The sequence below is a fragment of the Echiichthys vipera genome, assembly GCF_963691815.1.
Source record: "Echiichthys vipera genome assembly, chromosome: 1".
Lineage (NCBI taxonomy): Eukaryota > Metazoa > Chordata > Actinopteri > Perciformes > Trachinidae > Echiichthys > Echiichthys vipera.
In genome coordinates this window covers 5563691-5585966 of record NC_139826.1, presented here as the reverse complement: position 1 = coordinate 5585966, position 22276 = coordinate 5563691, and the positions used below count along the sequence as shown (strand labels likewise).

At 41.1% G+C, this 22276-nt stretch overlaps 1 protein-coding gene across 1 annotated transcript; it reads right to left on the bottom strand.

Moving 5' to 3' along the window:
- Positions 1 to 292: 292 nt before the first annotated feature.
- Positions 293 to 14314, bottom strand: tollip (toll interacting protein). Its single transcript, XM_083917709.1, has 6 exons — positions 14035 to 14314; positions 10495 to 10644; positions 6456 to 6638; positions 3669 to 3821; positions 2386 to 2470; positions 293 to 1573 (listed from the first exon to the last, which is right to left on the bottom strand). Exons 1-6 carry the CDS (start codon positions 14065 to 14067, stop codon positions 1350 to 1352), a joined length of 828 nt encoding a protein of 275 aa, XP_083773835.1. The 5' UTR covers positions 14068 to 14314; the 3' UTR covers positions 293 to 1349.
- Positions 14315 to 22276: the final 7962 nt, after the last annotated feature.

Genomic DNA, 22276 nt, shown 5'->3' with positions numbered 1-22276 from the left:
CATAGAAACAGAACGGGACAGGAAGGCATTATCAAACCTGTCAACATTTTTTTTTAAATTAATTCAGAATAAATATATTTTTTTATGGAAAAGCAATACTTTCATTTTGGACCCCTCCACCATATTCAACCTTTAACACCTTCCGTTCATGCCAGGAGTTTTTATAAATTAACTAAACTGACTAATTAATTTTAACCTTTGCTAATTATTCGTTTCATAAATCAAACTGAAAGTGCCGGGGTTTCCAGGTGCTGTGCAGCAGTGAATTAAAAAATAACAGAATCACATGACGCAGAATAAAATGAAATTTTAGGAATCTCAATAGTGACAGTTTTGAAATCACAAGTGAAAAGTCAGAACCATCAGACATTTCTTCAATCGATACTTTGGCAGACAGCACATTAGAAGCAAGACCTTGTATCCTACAAGTGTCAGTGGAATGCTACAACACAAACACTGGGGCTGGAAAACAACAAGACTTAACATGTAAAGCTCTGCTAGCAGTGTTAGAAGCTGCAGTCCATTACGTCAAACTATGAAGCATGAACGCCCCAAATCGGTTTTTCTCTCATGTACAAACGTTAACCTGATGGTGGTACTATAGTACAAGTAAGTTAAGCCAAGTCAACTTGGATGGAAGTGTTTCGTTCTGGAAAGCTACATCGTCATTTATAAAAGTACTTACTTTTAACAGTCTTCATATCCTCATTCAACTGATTGAATCTGGGTTCCATCAAAACTTTGAACGTGAACGTCCATCTCTCAGGTCATTTGCTCATTCGCAGTTCTTTCGCCACCATATAGAATTCTATATAATTTAATACATCCACAATAATTTATCAGATTTTGAATGCTCCAAACACAGCTACGTATGAATCAGTAGAAGTTCACTGCAGGTTTCTACACATACTAGTAATACAATATCAACATAAACATAAGATGGACTCTGAACCTGACTCATAAGAGTGCAAACAGTGCAAATCAAATGCTGGGATCAGCGCTGTGAATACAGACTGTGATACAAACCCTAATGATCCTGACATGAATTTCCCAAATACAACTATCAGTGATATCATTTTACATCAGGAGTCAATAGAGGGAAACAGATCGCAGTAGCTACCAGGAGGGCCGGGAGCTCACGTGTGGCTGCAGTATGTGGGTGTGTGCAGAGAGTGGACAGTCTCTCCATCAGTAAAGACTGTTTTTATGTCTGTGTACATGCATGCGTGTGTGTGTGTGTGTGTGTGTGTGTGTGTGTGTGTGTGTGTGTGTGTGTGTGTGTGTGTGTGTGTGTGTGTGTGTGTGTGTGTGTGTGTGTGTGTGTGTGTGTGTGTGTGTGTGTTGTGCAGTTAGAGTTCCTCAGCCATCTGCAGCAGAGAGTTGATTGCAGCGTCCTTGTTGCCCTGTTGGGCCTCCAGCACAGTGCGAACCACCTCCTTATCTAGGTTGGGGAACATGTCCTGCAGAGCCTTTAGGTCCTCCTCGCTGCACACTGGCCCCTGGCCCCCAACAGCCGGCACAGCTGCTGGCATCGCCATGGGCACCATGCCCTGGTTGTAGACTGCAGGCACACCTAGCAACACAGGACGTACTGCTGGTGTAAGGGCCAGTTTTAATGCAGCAGATGCAAAGTTTGCAAATAAGCATGAAAAGTGACACAGGCTTTCTGTTACAAATTTCAGGGTTCCTCTCAAATTTCCAGACTTCCTGGAGGATTTTTCAGTTAATATTAAACACCTGAATAGCAGTTTTTAGATGCTTATTATGTAAATAAAGGGTTTTAAAATCCAACTTTTAACACGTATGTTAAAGTCTGACTGTGTAAGCCATTATGTTGAAAAGTAATTACAAGACATTTTTACCTTCGTATTGCAGCTCAGATAAGTGAATGAACTGCAGACCCAGACATGTTCAACGCACAGCATTCAATTCAAATGCAATTAATAACCTGTGACCCCTACAGACTGTAACAGTAGGGACGTTCAATTAACCAGGAACTACAAAAGAAAACGAGTCTTTGCTTCACTGGCTTTAGATGGATTAATATACTTTCAAATCAATAAAACAATAATAATAAAAATGAATCAGAAATAAAATGTAGACGACACGTATGTAAAAAATTCAATAAATGAGAATCGCAGTCGCACAGCGAACGGTAACCATGGTGACCTGACATCATTCCACAGCCAGCTTGATTAGGTTCATATTATCTACAGGTCGACTGTGCTGCGTTAGTAAACTTTTTTTGATTTGTATATATTAATATATTTTATTTTAGAAAGTGAGATAATAGACTGGAAACAATACGAGCATTTTTCCAAACTTATCCAGACCTTTAGCATAAGTTAAAGAACATAAATGTGTGTGTGTGTGTGTGTCTCTGACCTGCAATAGGCACATATCCTACTCCTTGCTGATACACAGAGGGCATCAGGACCACAGGCTGAGTCATCATCCCTGCTGGTAAGGACTGGCACAAAGACACAGACAGAACCAAGATGAGCTTCACTGCTTCTGCTCACTGTTTTACCTCTTTCACGTCTGCTGTAGTGAACAGATGAGAGCAGTCATGTCTCAAATGAGTGCAGGATGAGTTGAAGTCACATGTTTCACCAATAAGCACCTGGGGCCTCATGTATAAATGGTGCGCACGCATGTAAAGGTACACTAGTTTTCACACATGGTGGGATGTATTCAAATGAAGGTGATGTGAAGATGTGCGGACCGTGCCCCAAACCCCCAAAGTACCGACCTAGACAAATGTTTCAAAAGAAAGTTTCCATCTCAGTTACTGTGATAGGTCTATGAATTGGTCTATTACCAAACCATAAGCATGTCAGCAGACATGCCATAATAGTTTGATCATTAATGTGGATAACGTTAAACATCAGACGCAGAGCAGACAGACGGACGGACTGTGTTAACTAACAACTGGTCAAATCTCAAATACAATTTGTGAAGAGTGTCAGCAAATTCCCAGTTGGTTGTCTTCTGTTAGCATGTAGCTACATGTAGTAAACAGCAGCATGTTCTACCAAAGCTGTCCGTAGCTGTACTTTATGTGTCTGCCCGGCATGTTGTGCCTGAAGCAGATGACCTGATTTGAAAATCTGTGAAGGCTTTTCATCCGCCGAGAAAGTAGAAAAAACTGCCCAAATGACACAGTCTGCATCCTGAACAGGTCTGCTCACGGGGGTTAGACTGCTTACACATACAGTTGTGGTCAAAGTTAACATACACTTGTGAACAACAAGTTTGTCATGGCTGTACAGTATTAAGTCCAATCATTCCATCACAGAAAAATAAGAGATTTAGAAATGATTGAAAACCCAAGACTACACGAGTGTGTGTAAACTTTTGACCACAACTGTACAAACGTTTACCTCATTATTTGATCATCCAACGTCATAAGAACATATATATGACAGAAAATAAGGAAAAACATAATAGGACCCCTTTAATTAAAGGGTGTTATCTTCTTATACTATCCTGACCTCACCACATCACACAATAAATGACTGTATCCTAAATTGAATGTCTTTAAAGGGTTTCAGGAGTAACATAAAATATAAATCCATACTGACAACATAACCAGAGAAACTACAAGAGTCACTTGTCACAGTACAAGAAGTCAGTCTGTCTGACAGGCTGTGTGTTAATCTACTTACAGCAAAAGACATCACCAGGTTGATCATGCCCTCTTTGTCGTCACCCTGCCTGCCACTGAGGCTGAACCACTCATCCACCACATTGCCTTCTCTCAGGCCCTCTGGGACGGTGACATGAGTCCATGCTATCCTGTCATCCATGGAGAACGCTCTCTGGATAGCACATCAGAAAAAACACATGGACACAGTCAAGAAACTCATGAGATCACATGCAAAAAAGAAAGAAGCAAAATACAAAGATTTTTCATACGTGCATTGCACCGCAACAGTGCAGAGGTGGGAAGAGTACTAAAATATTGTACTCAAGTAAAGGTACTTGTGTAAAAATGTAATTATACAAATAAAAAGCAGCTGTGGCTCTGTTGGTAGAGCGGGTCGGCCAATGTCTGAAGGGTCGGCGATTCAATCCCAGCCCTGCCCTACTTGTGTGTCATGGTCGTTGTGTCCTTGGGTGAGACACTTCACCCACCTTACCTAGTGTGAATGTGTATGACTGCTGGGGCGGCAGTAGCTCAGTCCATAGGTGTCGCTGGTTCGAGTCCCTGTGTGGACCATGAATGGAGCGTGGACTGGTGGCTGGAGAGGTGCCAGTTAATCTCCTGGGCACTGCCGAGGTGCTGTTGAGCAAGGCACCGAACCCCCAACTGCTCGGGGCGCCGGTCACTGGCAGCCCCCTCGCTCTAACATCTCTCCATTAGTTGCATGTATATAGGTCCTGTTTGTGCATGTGTGTGTATTTAGGGCCTGTGTGTGTGTGTAACATGAATAACAATAACAGAGTGAAATATTGAATTTCCCCATTGCGGGACAAATAAAGGAATTCTTCTTCTTCTGTTTGTTTGAGGAGGTGGTCCGAGGGGCCGTAGGTGCTGATTAGCTGCCACGCTTCCGTCAGTCTGCCCCAGGGCAGCTGTGACTACCATCGTAGTTTATGTCTGCGTGAATGAATGGAACCTGGACTCTGTAAAGCGCCTTGAGTACTGAGAAAGGCGCTGTATAAATGCAGTCCATTATGATGATTATTATTGTCCTCCGACTCTCTGAGTAAACATTACTACTGCAGCAAAGCTCGGGGGGGGGGGGGGGGGGGGGGGGCACCTCAGTGTCTAATGAGGGAGGGGCAAGCACGGCTTAAGTGTTGTTATGTGGAGACTGTGTTGTTATTTTAATAGATGTTGTTTAACACAAGTCCATATGTTTGTTAAGTTTATTTGTAGGCTTTACTGACAGGAAATGCAACTGTTTAAATTAGGCTTGGGCCAGTGTAATTCTTTTCAAACAGGTTACATATTGGGCTAAAGCCAGACTGGACCGGTATGCTGACTTTTACCACCAGATGTCGCACTTGATACAGCAGCTGCTCTTGCATGGAAGTGAGAGTCCATGAATGAGAGTGTAGCAGCTCCAGTCAACTATGTGGCGGTTATGCAAAAAAGATTTTTTTCCTGCAGTGTTGACCCTTTGCCAATCTTTTTCAGCTTACCTCTTTTGTCAGCTTCAGATCCAATATGCAGCGCAGTTTTAGATTTCTTTGCGACTAACTCAGAGATATAATGTCTTGTTACCCCAAAAAAATAGATTTCTAGTAAATACACTGTGTGTATTTACGCACATGGAACAGTAACTTTATGAACCAAAACGTTTTGTTGTGTTACATCTGTCAACAGGTTTCATAGGTTATTAGTGTATTTGGCAATATGCAGTCAAATGGAGTTGTTGATGGGACAGAGGAGCTGCAGCTTTGCACACAAGCAGATCAGTTTCCTCAGCAGAAAACACTCGCTTCTCCAATTTCCCAAACCTGATGTTTTAATGTTCAGTGCGCGAGAGAAAGAGAGAGAGAGGGAGAGAGAGAGACCCGACAGGGCCATTTTCTACCTGCTAAAACGGCCTGCTGAGCGACTGACATGCAAATTAGGGACGTTTTTGGCGAGATGGACCCGCCTTTTTCAGGGTAGTCGACCATTGTGGAAACACACCTAATGTTAATCCTGTTGTCATATTGTTTAGTATCAGTGTTGGGCAACTCAGTGTAGTCTATATTAAATTAGTCTTCACTACACATATTACATGTCTGTGTGTGGCGGTGGTGTCACTGATCCTCAGCAGTTTTATTTCAGATCGCAGCAGATAGCTCCGCTGCACTCAAGCTTCAGCTACTGAGAAAACAGTGACTCTACTGACTATAACAGCATCACAGTGCTAAATCCACATTGTGTTGCGACAGTGTTGGGCTGAAAAGCTCTGCTCTCTACTCTCATTTTATGAAGAATTGTGCAACTTTCAAGTTCCATTGACAGCTCGTATAAAGTGAATAGGCTATTTTATGACAAGTCTAAGTGTCCTATAACTTTTAGTTTAGTCTACTTTTATGTAAAATATTAGAGCGTCTCTCTGCCGTCTGTCGACAGCAGAAATTTACTAAACCAAAATAGTTTTCATGTCAGCTCTATGGGAAGAAATAAACGGCAGTCTGATGTGGCTGTGAGTCTCTTCGTATGTTGACAGGCGAGGGGGGGGTGCTACTGTGCTACTGTATACTGTGAGTACCGTAGGCTACACCTCGGCTAACACAAGTACTGTGCAAAGACACCTACAGCACCAACACAGCTCTCTGCTAAAATCAACCCCCCTGTAAAGAATGAAATAATGTTAAATAGGGAGAAAGTTAGTCTGGAGCCCTGTATACAAAGTTCAGCTGCAGTTCAACAGAATCTGAAAGATCGACAATCCCTGACACACACTGTACATAATTAGCAGGTCAGATGATCCACAACACTTCCTCACCTCATCAAAGATCTCCAGGTAGAAGGAGTCCACCCCAGGAGGCACCGTACACTGGATCACCTTGTTCCAGCGCGGGTTCTTGGCTCCGTTGTGAGCAGTTGGTGTCTCATAGACTGCATAGCCCAGTCGGATCCGACAATACGGATCCATTCGAGTCATACCGTAGTTTTTAGCCAGCTTGGCCTATACAGAAAAACAAACAAAGTGCCTTCAGTTAGGCGTCACAGTTCAACTTGGCACGTGTTCCAATGTATTCAGTAGATTGTGGTATACAGGTGGATGATTTCAAATGTACAATGGAGGAACCTGCAAATGACAAAGCTATTCTACATGATACAGAGGTCAATGGGATCATTTAGTGCCCTGTTCTAAAATCAGTACTATTAGTGTTATTTGTGTCACCATAAACAAAATCAGATAAATAGCATCTCATTGTGCATTTAATTGCAAAGATGTTTGATATTTGCTTGATTCTGGACGTCAAACTCAACTAACCAGAGGAGGAGGTAAGACAGGACTTTTGAAGCTGCAGCCTGCAGGTCTGAGGGCACAGCTACAGGGGAAATGAGAAGGGACAGCAGAGGACTTTCTCCGTGAGGAAAGTTCCTGTGGTTGTACCGGGAACTTCAGGTGGAAATGCTGCTCATGTCTGCACCCCCACCTGGGGATACAATACGCTGTACCATACACGAACATTCCAGGCAGCTACAAAGCCCTTCTCCGCCCCACTCTGGACAATAAGTTCAGATTTCCCTGCATCTCCTGCCTATTTACTCCCAACTGATTAAAAGGGGTCAAACTATCAGAAGAAGACAGATGAAGTGTGGACAGATGGGGCCACAGCAGCTCCACAGACTCACATAGGTTCAGAGATCATGCTGCCCAATAGAACCACATCAATCTTAAGGAATATACAATATCAACACTAAGACAGACTGACAGCTAGGAGGCATCAGGAGAGACTGGAGACAAGCCTCAACACCAACACCACAGATACAGTGGCCATGGAAAGTCGTGATACCCTTTTTGAAATAGTCACTTTTATTGTTTTACAGTCTGAACTGATAATACATAAACAAATATATTTTTCCAGTCTGATTTACACATTTTGCCTAAAGACATTCAAGTGAATTTTTCTTCTAATTTTCTGAAAATGAATAGAAAATGAAAAACTAGAACAGCAGTGTTGTAAAAGTGATGATTCCCCAGATGTAATCCTTTGTGGAGGCACCTTTTTCTCTAATTACAGCCATCAGGCTGTTTGGATCTGTCTCTACCAGCTTTGTGCACCTAGATTAGGAAATATTTCCCCATTCTTCCTGCAGTACTGTTGGATTTCAGTCAGATTCTGTGGTAAGCGCTGATGGACTGCACTCTTCAAGTCCATCCACAGATGTTCTGTTCTTTAATTTTCATAAATTTGATTTAAAAAAAAATCACTTGAATGTTGTAAGGCAAAATATGTAAATCACACTGGAAAAATATATCTTTTTTTATGTATTATCATTTTAGGCTGCAAAACAAAAAAGTGATTATTTCAAAAGAGTATTGTGGTTTTCTATAGGCACTGTATGTGGCAGGCGATCCACACCACCCAAGCCTGCAAAAGCAGAAGCCCCTCAAACTTCCAGCAGCTCCAGCGATTTGCGGCAGGGTTGTGCGAGAGTGTCACTTTAATGGACCGTTTGTGTTGTGTCCCGTTGTATTCTGCAACCCCCTGATGTGGCACAAGTAGATTTTATATTACACAATCGTTTATTTCGTTGTTATGACCTTGACATTTCCAACTGCGCTTGAAGGTGTCACAGGTTGTGTCCGTATGTGGTGTAAGAAGAATGTCACGGCCACAAAGGTCTTGCTCTCACTCTGGTTTTCTCTAATCTGGTCTCTGGTATAGCAAACACATTGATAGCCTCTGTTGCAGATTACAACAGTGGTTGCATTTTTACATCTGCCAATCAGGGTGTTGATAAAAAAAATGATGATATTATTTTATCAGGCCGTTCTAGAGAGACAAATCAGGTTTGACGAATGTGCAGTTAAAAAAACAAACTGTTCCAATTGATTCATACTTCATGGAAAATTATTGGTGTCAAGGAGCACTTTGAGACAAGCTAACAGACTAATTTGAGACAAGCCAATAGGACACAGAGTGTGAGCTGCTGTTGAGAGATCTCTCTCAACTTTTCGCCCACAGGCCGCAATGTTTTTCTCAGCACCCTCTTGCGGCCCCCACCACCTAAATTCCCAACCCCTCTCCAAAATGAATGGGAGGCTTTTTAACAGGACTGCCTGATCTAGTCTGAATGCGCACTAAGGGCGCACTAACACTGTCCTTCCGTACCGTGCCCCAGGACATTTCACGGCTAAAGTGTAGTTCGTTTGACCAGTGTGAGTGCACGTCCACGGCCCTTTTGGGAGAGCTGGGCTTTTGTAAAGCATGTTTGCACATGTACAAGCACGAGCGTGCGCACGTGTACGAGCACGAGGCCTATGGCGGTTCTGACGTCATTTTATGTGCGCCTGTTCGGACATAGAAAAAAGAAGGAGGGACCATGCTCGGACATTTAAAACAATGGCGGCGAATGCTCACGTTGGTGTGATGCAGAGCACGGGGCCCCTAAAGCACGGGGCACGGTACAGACGGAGAGTGTGAGTGCGTCCTAAGGCCACTTTGCCAGTTGATCTTAACACCTTCTATACTCGCTTTGAAAGAGTCAGCTGTCAAGTCTACTCTGCCTCCAAAGCCCGGCCCCTGCCAGTATCCACAGCGGATGTGAGAAAAATTCTGATGAGAGTGAATTTGAGCAAAGTTGCTTTGCCTGTCACTGACAGCATTTTAAACACGTCACTGTCATAGGAGAATTTCTCCACCTTGTTCAAGCCAGCCACCCCGTCGCTGTCCCTGCAATGTCTGCAGTGTCTGGTCTAAAACAACTACCGTCCTGGTCCACTCACCCCCGCTCTTATGAAGTGCTTTAAAAATGGTTCTCCAGCACATCAAAAACAACACTCCAGCCCTCACCAGGACCCTCAGCAGTTTGCACACAGAGCCAACAGATCCACAGAGGCTACATCAGAATGCTTATTGGGGATTTCAGCTCAGACTTCAATACAATCTCCCAGGAGAATGAAAATGATCGGCAAACTTAGCTCTCAGGGCTTGAGTAATGAAATCTTCAACTAGGCGCCAGTAGCTCAGTCCATAGGGGACTCAGAGATGCCAGTTCATCCCCTGGGCACTGCCGAGGTGCTGTTGAGCAAGGCACAAAACACTGCAAGGCACTGCAAATGCTTGGGGCGCCGATTCCATTGTCAGCCCCCGATTGACATGTCCCCATTAATTCCATGTAGAAAGGTCCTGTTTGTGCATGTGTGTGTGTGTGTATTCCAGGCCTGTGTGTGTAACATGGATAATAATAATGACAGAGTGAAAGTGCAGGATTTCTATAAGTTACCATTAAAATAGATGTTTTTGTTTTACACTTACAAAGCATAATAGTTATTTTCTTAAAATACTAGTGACTAGCATGATAATCAGAAAATTATGAAAATTATTATGAAAGGTAATTCATAATATGCTTTTACTGTATATCATAAAGGCACAATGAGTAGAATTAGTCAGTTACGGTTTGTCAACAACATTCAAAGTTGGCCCCTCTCCACGGCTTTACAGGGGTTAACTAATGTCTTGGCCACAGACGTGACGTCAGCATCACACTTGTGTACTGACAGTGTTCATGTGACACTAAAGTGAGTGTCTGTAGCAGTTCCGTCTGGTCCAAAAACTGGACCAGTTCGTCCAGCAGCAGGACAGACAGTGAACCTGTCAGTAAATGTACAGTGTGTTACAGTTTGCTCATGAATAAACACTGCAGCTCCTCCATGTCTAGTGTACTGTCTAGGCCTGGTGCTCACCAGGGGGTGAAGGCTCACCGGAGATTATCTCTTGTTTAGGAACAACCTTTGTCCACTAGTGGTACAAAAATTTCAATGAGATGCAATTGTATTTCTAACAGTGAAGCTGAATTGTGTTTACCTGGACCACAGTAATGCTGAGTCGCCCTACGGTGCCTATGGAGCCTCCAAACTGCAGCTGCCTGGCTGCCTGGGCATCCAGCTGGACCTGCTGCTGCTGCTGGGTGGGAGTGATTCGCAGGAAGTCCTGGGGAAGCTCCCCAATATACACCTGAAAACACATATATACTGTACATAAAGGGGTTTAAAGACAAAAACATGCCTCCATCACACTACTACTGATAATAGTTTCAACTAAAAGTGCTAAATTTAAGGAGGCAGTTAATAAAGTATGCTTGAATTTAGGCCTTGAGATTATGGCACAAATCATCTATTCCCGTATAGATCTAAATAACGAAATCCCGATATATGTACTCTGGTTATATAATAAATACATAGTCTATATAAAAAGAAATACACGGTCATCTTTATATATATATATATTGCCGTAATGCTGTTCGGCTACTGGTTTTGTGACACTGCAATAAACAGATATAGAAAAATATATGCAATAGCAATGTAATTGTTTTAATGAGATCTATTGGTCAATATGGCGATTTTGATTATAAAACCAAAACTGCATTTTTCAAATGATATTCCCTCAGGTATTTCAGAACCATTTTTTTGAGAAGTTTGGGTCAATGTGCTTGTTATTGTCATTTAGACGACAACATTTTATATCACGATATCTCAAAATAGGATTTCATAAAGACATGATTCCACTGAAAGACTATAAAGTATCATATTGAATTATTGCCCAGCCCTACTTGAACTGTGCCCATCTTTCATTTTGGAGATTAATGAATGAATGACTCGGTATGTTTTTATTTGAGACCATGGAAATAAGACATTGGAAACACTGCATGTAGCTCAATTTGACTAATAAGTTGAATGATACATTTTTTTTTTGGGGGGGGGGGGGGGGGGGTATTGTTGTTGTACTGTGATATGTATTATTCTGTTTTCCAATGTGCATGTTGAACTCCTGATTAAATGACTTAATGCTATGGCCAATTTGTATTCTCGTGAAAGTCATGTGCGTGTGATCAGCAGAAAGTGATGAAGTATGACAGACCTTCACAGAATCACCAGAGGCTCTTGTAGTTCTAGCCACGTCCTCTCTCACACTTTCTATGAAGACCACATCTATAGTGCATTATAGGGGCATTTTGTTGGTGTTACGTCAGACTGAACACACTTGAATTTATAAATCCTAATAAGTTTCATCTCAAGACACCTGTGTTCATGTGAAGACTGACAGCAGCATAAAGACCACAGTGTAGAGGATATCCACTCAATATCTGTAACATAGTTTACATGCAATTGCCAGTTTACTCAGTACACCTAGCTCAAACTGATGCAGTCCTGATTTAACTTTTCAGAAACGTGCTGGTGTTGTCACTGTTGCTCCTTATCACAGGCCCTTAAAGTGAAATTCCGCTGCTTTCCATCTATTATTAACTTACATTTCACCAAACTGCCACAAACCACAAAGTTTACATGTTTTGCTGGAATAAATCATCAATGGGCTCCTTCTCTTTGGATTGTATTTGGTTGTTGACTTGAATGGAGCAGCTGGTACAGGGGCCAGAAGGTAAGTCTTTAAAACACTCTTTTAATAAACTCTGGGTTCACTAACTACGTTGTTGGTGCTTTGTTTTCTGTGTAGGGACTCTTCTCATGCTGCTGCAGAGGTTTGCCGTTATTTTGAACAGTATTGGTGGTTAAAAAAGACGCTTGAATGCGTTCAACTCGCCGCCCAGAGCTCAGCGGTGTTAACTGCGACAGGCTGTTAGCGTCCCTCTGGAAAATCTATGTTAATAGTTTATACACAAAAAAAAAGACCCTGGGATGATTTTGCACCGGAATTTCCCTTTAAAGCTGTAATCTAATACATGTTCGTTTAAATAATCACCAAGTTATCTATCGGAACAGATTTTAGGGGCAACTGTGGCGCAGGAGGTAGAGCGGATAAAGACAAAGATATATAGTTTAGTATATCCACCGTTTGTCAGTTATTTGTATAGACCTTTTCAACAGAATTCCATTGCTAGGCAACAGCCTTGGTCCTTGTTAACTTCCTGTCAGCTGATGTCATTCACATTCACGGCAACAGGAAATAAACTAGGACACATTTAGAATGTTTATGTTTACGTCTTTGAAAAGGTCTGTATATATATTTACATTACGTTTTAGCAGTTGGCATTTCACAGATTGGCACTTTATGCTAGGTCTATGTGCTTTAAACCACAAGGTTGGAGGTTTGATTCAAGGCTTACCTTCTACATGTTGAAATACCCTTGAGCAAGACACTAAACTTTCAGTGGGGAGGCACCGATTCAATACCCGATACCGGCTCTGAAATCGACTAATTAGCTGGGTCTGATATGGGATGAATGAGGCCGATCAAGCATTCTGATCCAGTCACATATTTTTTATTAATATCAGACACAACAAGTTAATTTAGCCATTGTTTGTTGGGTTAAGGCAGCTGCTAGATTTTATATTACATTTGAAAATATCTGTTTACAGTGCACTTTACATGGTGTTGTTTATTTTTGCTACTTAAAAAATAATATTAAGTACATTTATACCTGTGTTAATTTGTTACCTTTTTTAAACAAGGCTAAATGTTTATATCAAGCCTGTTGCCTTCCCTTACATGGACAGGTATACGCTTCATTCATTCAACAGTAGGATCGGATCGGTATCGGGTATCGTTACGCTCAGCCCAGGTATCTGATTGGATCGGAACATAGTGGATCGTGCATCTCTAATTTTTTGGGGTCAAAAGCAGAAGTCAAATTTCACTGCATAGTTCTAACAATTGTATGTGACCACTGATGAATAAAGTTTTAAAGTAAAAGTTAATGACCATCTTACCTATGGCCCACTGATGAAAGTATGGCAATATCTATATATCTGCAGTGTTATAAACTGCGTGACCACAAATACCCCTTTTCTATAGTTATGGTTGCAAAGTTATAGCAGTTAGCCCAGTTATCCCAGAGGAGTGTGACTTGGAGGAGCCACACACTGAACATTCCTCCTCAGTGTAAACACTGACACACTCTGCCTCTTCCCCACTCCTGTTAGATCATGTGGTTGTGACAGGCACCATTTCAGCCATAGATGGTTATGTCTCCGCTAACGTTAAACTGGGTTAACATCTGGGTGTATGGTCACTGTGATGAACTGTCATCATCCTCTCTTCAGAAACAAGTCATCAGTGAGCCACTGACGTCAGCTGAATCACTACTGTATTAGCTCCATTGTCGACAGATATCGTAGTGATTTAACAGCCATAAACTCCTAACGTTAGAGCGTGGGGACTAACGGGAACATATGCTAGCTAACCGAACACTAGCTCGGTCTGCCGTTACTGGTCATTTCCTCGCTAGCAGTGTCGGTGTTGCTGTGTTACAGTGCCGTTCTGCTGGTGTCTAAGGACTACGGGGAGTTAACTATCGGAGTTATTGATGAAGTGCAGTCTGGGCTAGTTCCGCCTAGCTGTCTGCCGGAGCCTCTGCCCTGAATGAACACACCGTAAGCCGCTGTTTACCTGTCCCCGCTGAGTGCTGACGGTGGTCGCCATGTTGTCTTCGGTGTTTGGGGGATTACCGTCGGGTTCTCGAGTCTTCTTTAGCCGCGCACGTCCTTAGTCATGCAATAAGAACTTCAGACACGAGCTCGAGCCAAAAGCTGCTCCCTCCGATTAATGGTTCATTTAGACGGGCCCCGACCCGGAAGTGTTAGGGCGGTGTGTTCTTGTTGTTGTTGTTGTTGTGCTTTTAAAAAAAAGTTTTAAATCTTTATTTATAACCAACTCCCACATTACATACAAACATAATCATATAACTGCAGTTTTTTGGTGGGGTCCTTGTTAACTTCCTGTCCGCTGACGTCATAAGCTTTTAGTTTCCTTGGTCTGCAACAGGAAGTACAGCAAATGTGAATTTTGTAAGGTTAATGAAGATTATGCATTTATTCTGGGAGTGGCAGTATATTTTTAACACTCAATACAGTCATTGGATTTAATTGGAAGCAAAAGATGTCATTACCTGCTCTGAAAACTAAAACTAAACAACACAGTGGATTCATTGAGGATTGATTAATATGAAATTAATTCATATTCAACTTCGACATTATTTTGAGGCTATCCAAATGATAAATAATAAGAATTGTTTTAAAGGAAATGTAATAATATAATCTCTTTGTATATAAATATTTCTTATTATTTCTTATTATTTTCCACCCTTTTGTTTTATTGAGTGTTGAAGTCCTCTCTTTTCCCAAGTTCACTTATGCTCTGTCCTTATAATTTAAGATTGTAATGCTCACTGAAACGAGAAATCCCTGCCTTTATATGCCCTTTTCTCTTTGTCAAGTGCTTAACCGAAATGTTCTACAAATGTTTTTATTATTAGATTCGTGAAAACAAGCAAATAAAGTTTTAAAAAAGCAACAGGAAATACACATCTATAAGGTTTCTGTTTACAAAACACTGAGCAGAATCTAATGACATAAAAAGGGATGCAGATAAGTGAATTTCAACTTGAGTAACATGGTAATAATAATAATAATAATAATAATACATTTTATTTATAGGCGCCTTTCTTAGCACTCAAGGACTCCTTACATTTGTTAAAAACAGTGCAACACAAACAACAATAAAAATGGGGAGTAAACAAAATTAACAAAACAACACAGTGCAAATGAGATCAGAGGGAAAAGGCAGTTTTGAACAGATGGGTTTTCAGTGTGGATTTGAAGTGAGGGAGTGTTCCTGAGTTCAGAGCAGAGCGGCTGAATGCTTTGCACCCATGGTGGTGAGACGGGCAGGTAGGACAGTCAGGTGGATGGAGGAGGAAGCAACGTGGAGGAGGTGGGGGGGGGGGGGGGGGGGCTGTGGGTGGACTTAAATGCTAAGAGGAGGATTTTGAATTCAATGCGGAACTTGATAGGGAGCCAGTGGAGCTGTTGTAGGATAATAATAATAATAATATTTCTCTTACCACAGTTTCTTAATCATTGTATGCAAGAACATATAAAATAAGAATAAAATCATGTATGGAGCTTTTAGAGCTTGGGGATTGTTCATCTTCTTCAGGGCTATCATGATGGTATGGTGGGAATATATTTACAAATATATAGACTACTCTAATGATTTAATAGGCTATATAAACTGGAGATAAACATTACAGAACAAATTATTAAAACTTGATTTATTCTGAAATATTGTTTTTTATTGTTCATTATTTGATAGAATATCCTCTGTGGCTATCCCACTGCTGTACAAGCATGTTTGTTTTTTAAATAACCAAGGCACTTCAACAAAAACCTTTATTTAGAGAAAAAAGCAGTGATCATAATTAGAGAACAGTAACCATTGTGTCAGAAGAGAAGATTTCAACAATGTTTTCTTCTCTAGGATTCAAAAATGAACAGGAAGTGTAGAGGCCACAGCTTTGAATGACTTCAGCACATCTGTGCCCACAGGACATCACTAGTTTCTCACACTGCTCTGCTTTGATCTTGGTCCATTCTGACTCAGTCTCTTCCACAGTTCACTAACTGGAGTGGGTTTCTTACACATTACTTCTCTATGGGGTTGAAGTCATCTATTGCCTCTTCAAAAGTTGGTTTGAATATGTTGTAATTTCTTCGGCATGGAACAAATCTATTATTAAACCCATTCCAAAGTCACCAAGAAATTACCCTAGAATATGCATCAGTTATAGGGGCATCTGCCTCCTCAGCACAGTTTATAAATCGCACACTAAATAATTGGCTCACACAATATTTAGAAATGGGGCCATATCTTGCTGATGAACAGATGGTATTAGAAAGAAACCTGCCTGTATCATACACTCTGTATCCACTCTTATTTGATCCAGAACCGCTATAGGCAAATCTACTTTTGTATGCTTTGTTGACTTTTATAAGGCATTTGATGGAATAAATAGAGACTTACTTGCCTTCAAACTTCTAAGGCACTATAAAAAAATAACTCTTGTCCTGGCCTGCCTAACGTTACAACCCTTCTGTTGCTGAACATGTTTGTTTGTTTTGCTAGTCCCACTGCCACAAGGCAGATTAGGCAATTTGACAGGTGTCAGGACAGTCGCAGTCATTTCCTAATCTTAATTTAGCAAAACATAACATCATTATTACATCACGGATGACCTGACTACAGTATAATCAGAGGAATCCATTCAATTGTGTGTGTTTGTGTGTGTGTGAAAACATAGATATTGTGACGTTGAAGGCCCAGTGGCAGACCCCACAGTTTGCTGCTGCATTTTCATTTGCTCTGTGTTGCAGCTGTTTCCTTACAATAATACCGTTTTCTTCCTGTCGGTTGATCCTTTGGTTTGGTTTGAGGGCTTGGTTTTGGTGCTGTGGTCACAAGGCTTTCCAGGGCATATGGTGTTGTCTGGACAGAGCCCCAGGACCAGGTCCAGCTCCTGGCAGGTCAGGAGGGAGAAGGATTGAATATAGACTGCACCCCTGCCTTACCCCATGACTCTGAGAAAAGAGGGCTGTTTGTTTGTGGGTTTTTACTGCACATTTACTATTTGAGCACATACATATAGTTATGTTGTTATTTTTAAGCTGATTTTTGTTCTGCTTAATTATGCCGCTATAGGCCTAGTCTGCAGGGGGATAATACTTTTCCAGATACTCTGAGCTTCTCTCCTCTCTGTCTGTATCATTCATGACTCATCAATGCATGTTACTAATTCAACTCCATGTTTGCCACCGTAATTATTATTTTTGCCGTGTTCTGGCACTCTAGCTGTGCCTGTTTCTGGCTGTTCTGCTGTATTAACTGCCATAACATATAATTCATATTTACATTACTTTAGCTATCACTATAGTCACTGTTACTTTGTGGTAGCTTGCATCTCTGGAAGTGTGTCTGTCTGTCTGTCTTTGTCTCTCTCTGTCCGTCTGTCTGTCTTTTCTCTCTCCCTTCCTTCCTCCCCAACCGGTGCAGACAGATGGCCGTCCTCCACAGAGCTGGGTCTGTCTGATGTTCCTGCCTGTAATAGGGAAGGTTTTCGTTGCCACCATACTCTACAGAGCAATTGTTGGGTCTATGTAAATCATAAATAAGTCATAAAGTGTGATCTTTACCTAGTCTGTAAAGTGTCCTGAGATAACTTTTGTTATGATTTGGCACTATAAATAAAATTGAATTGAATTGAAAATTGAATTAATTACATCACATGTTTTCCAGAATGCCACTGTTGAACAGGAATTTCCCTATTTTTCAACCTGGACCCTCTTTCCCCATGTATTTCTGTCTAAGTGAATAATGGCAACAACTTTTTTTGAAGTTGGTCCAGTATTGATTGTGAGCGCTGCAGCCTGGCCGCTGTGAACCAAGCTGCAATTTAATCCAACGGGGCACCTGTGCAGGGAAATATATGTCAACTAAAAGTGTTTTTACACAGACAGGCTCAGATTGTTATTATCCCATCAATGCATGTCACTAATTCACTTCTTCCCCAGGAGTCGTGTTGTCATCTCTCAGGTATCTGCTGATTGTGGTGGTGCCTGCTGCAGTGGCCCTGTGTGACGCTTCCTGCTTCTTTTATTATTATTCAATTCAATTAAATTTTATTTATAGTGCCAACTCATAACAAAAGTTATCTCAGGACAATTTACAGAGTAGGTATAGACCACACTCAATGACTTATTTATTTATGATTTACAGAGACCCAACAATTCCCCCGTAGAGTACGGTGGCAACGAAAACCTTCCCTATAACAGACAGGAACGTCAGACAGACCCAGCTCTGTGGAGGACGGACATCTGTCTTGATCCGTCTTAATAGGTAATGATAATGTATCTATATATACATTATCATTACCTATTAATTCTAATATTCACTGCCATTTTTGAAGTATTACAGCTATTATTGCTACTATATATCCCTACTACATATCCCCTTAACTGCCATTATTTCTAATATTCATATCATTCAAGAATATTAGCTGCTGTGACTTGTTGGTCATATTCATGTTATTGATATTACAGTTGATGTTAACCCAGTGTTAACTCAAAGAACAGGTTGAAGTGGAGGTGCAGTGCCTCTTTAAGCTGAAGATAGCCCTCCATCACCATCCCACGGGCTGATGATCCAAACATTTCTAACAGAAGAACGTTGTAAAAATAAGGGGACTCATTTGTCACCAATCCGACCCCGTGTATGACACGAAATATTATTATATTTCCATGAGATGTATTGAATGAATAATCATTATTTTTTAGGTGGCTTTTTGCTAATCGGCTTTAATAAAAATCAGAAATCAGACTGATTACTTTATTAAATATCGACTTCCAATCTACCAACATATTTCCTACGTATTTTATTTTTAAGGATTGTGACCAGTTTTCCGTTACACTTGTGCTTATAAATGAACACAGTAATACAGCAGCCCATAGTGTAATGCTCATACAGAACAGGAGTGTCATGGCGGAGTAATATTGAGTGATGCGCACAGTGTGGTGTCATTTGAGCAGGTTCTTAATATCTAGTTGACCAATCAGATTGCGTGGTCTGTTCTACGTTGTCTAATGTTTGCATGTATGTTGTATGATAGTATTTTTTAAGCTGTATGTTTTATTTACGTTGTTTTTATGTGTTTCTTGTGTATGTTTGAAACTTGTGTGTACTGCTGCTCTCTTGGCCAGAGTATACACATCAATAGGTATGAGTAGGCCACTCATGTTTGTCTGTGAGCCCTTTACGTCTGTATGTTTCCACACAAAACGGACTTGATGTTGCAATTAGCCCAAAAGAAAATAAAGCCTGAGTCAGCAAGTTCAATAAAAGGGGAAAATACTGATTGTGCAAAACATTTGGCACCAGTTTATTCATCATTTAACTTAACACAAACTAGATCACATTTGTCAAGAACTTCAGTGCAGATATATATATATATATATATATATATATATATATATATATATATATATATATATATATATAAAAACATGCATACTAAATACACTGTGAAAAAGCCCCAGAACAGCATCATGTGCTTGTGGTGGTCAGGGGATAGTCGACTTAAAGTAAAAACTCATTTTTACACTGACAATAAATGTGACCTCCTCATTACACCGCTCCGGGGGAACTCTGAAGGGTGAACCTTTAGTTATCCTAGCATTAAATTACTAATCTCTAACAACATGTGACCATTAATTGAACTGAAAAGTGTTACTAATTTAAGAGACACACACACACACCAGTACTCTCACACAACACCAGAGACAGATAAGCTGCTTTCACACCGGAAACACAACAAAGCCAGATGAGGGGGCACTGGGATGACTGCTCCACAACACAGGAGATAAAAAAACAAAACAACAACGTTAAAGTCTTTTTGCAAAAAATCTAGTGGCTGTGTGAGTAAGTTTGAGAATAATCGATTCTCTTTTTTGCTTGTGATAATCAGAATGGAACTTTCAAACATGTTCAGGGGCAGTCTTTCTCGTGCCCCTGTTGGCTGCACAGAGGACACATGGGAAAGGACAAAACAAAACCTCCCAGGAGTTAATGCCAAGCACAAGGTCAATGGTGAAAGCATCAGAGAAGTGCAGAAGACAAGGACTGGACGATGAACTGTGACGCCACATCAACATGCTAGGGCAAACAGGAAGAGATCTAGAAAACAAACAAAAGAAAAACACAACAGGGAGACAAACCTAGGTTACACCGTAATGAAACATGGACAGGAGAAAAAGAAACCAAGAATGATCAACACTATGTGGTGTCGATTACAGTCTAAACACTCAACGGTGAGGATGAGCCACATGCTACCAGGAACTGAGGTGCACGACAACAGCAACACACACACACACACACACACACACATATATGACAGTCTGCAGAAAAATGCCAGCACAGAATCAGTGACGACATGCAGGAACAGCTGCTGTAGTCCAGCATGTAGTTTAAACTCAGTATTAAAGACTGATCTGGTACTAGCATTTACATTATCCAATTAAAAAACTGAGCATAAAAATGAAATGTTCCATACTCCATGCTACTTCCAATCCGTCAATGGATTTGGAAGCGTTGCATGTTTTATCCTATTTACTACAAATGATATATCTGAGGCCACAGCGAACCAGAAAATGTTCCTGTTCAGATTTCTGGATGGAATCTTTCTCACAAGCAGTTCACTAGTTTCTACTTATTTCTGTAACATCTGAGCGTTGCAGGCCCATCACTGTGAACATGATTGGGTTCTTTTTTTTTGTCACAGCTACATTATTGTTGCCAAGTTTTTTATTACAGATTCATTTGAAAGTCTGTGTTGCTTTACTGCACAACAGAAATGCAGCTTTGTCGAAGATGAATGCACATTTTGTGTGCACTCTGATGGATTAGACCAGGCACCTCCGACCCCTGCTCCTGGAGGGCCACTGCCCTGCACGTTTGGGGTTTCTCCCTGCTCCAACACACCTGAGTCCAATAATCAAATAAACAAACCTGTGAGGAGCTTCAGCTGCTTGATAATGAGCACATTAGAATCAGGTGAGAAACCTCAAATATGCAGGGCGGTGGCCCTCCAGGAGCAGAATGGCAATGCCTGGATTAGATCATTTGAGCAGGGTTCTATAGTTTGCCATTTCATTTTCCTGCCATAAAGAGATAATAAAAACCAATGGCTGTCTGAAACAGAAGGGGGAACCCTGAAACTACACAGCGTCATTTCAAAGGTCAGTAAAAATGTAAAGTGTACATGATTGGAAGTTAAAGCCCCTGAACCCCCACACAGGTGTTTCCAGTTCACCTGGTTGATTAGACCTCTTCTCAGGACTGTGTGGGTGTGTCTACTGTGATTGATTGACATCTTCCTGAGTCTCCTTTAAGCTTTGTTTCACCTGTGAAGGCGAGACAAAGTACACCTTTATCGTTTTTAGTGGTAGACGGACATTTATGACCTCTTAAATCCCCATCAAAGCCCCGCCCACCTTCAACCCAAGCAGAGGTCTAGTCAGCCGGAGTAACCTGTGTGGGTGTTCAGGGGCTTTAAAGTTTCTTGGGATGATTTTGCGCCGGAATGACACTTAAAGGATCTTTTATATAGTATTTTCAGAATATCTTTTACAATATACAATTTACCTCAACGTCGATACTGTAGTTGAACTAATAATTGCAATACTTTTTTTTTCTCTCAGCTGTCCTATATAAATGAAGGCACAAAAGGCCAAAAAGATAGTTAAAAAAAAAGATATATAGAAGTGCATGAAAAAGGATTTATTAACCCTAACACTTTAAATCTGGTAGCTGCATATTAATGTGTTATAATGTACTTGTAGTTTAACAATAAACATGTTTATGATGATGCTGTTACAGGACCTTAATATAAAGTGTTACTTCAAAAAAACTTTGACATTTCCTTCATCACCATGAACACACACACGGTAGTTTATTTGGACTTAACCCCACACACACCGTCCTGCTGCCACAGATACTCGCCACAGCACCAAATGAGGATTAATAGGCTGCTGAAAAAAGTCCCCAACAAATGCACTTTCCTCCTGTTTCAGTTATGTTAGCTAAAACTGTTTTTGGAAATAGTGATTCCATCTTCCATAGGGACAACGGGCTCAGGGCTGAGAGCCAGCTGGAGTAGGGGAGACAGAAAGTACCGAAGGAGAAGGACAAACACACACTGTTTTTATGTCTTTTCATTGGATTGTTTGGGGCTTCAAAAGATGTCTCTTATGCACACGCAGCCAGTGAGCCGCAGTAAAGATGAAACAAATTCGTTCTAAACAGG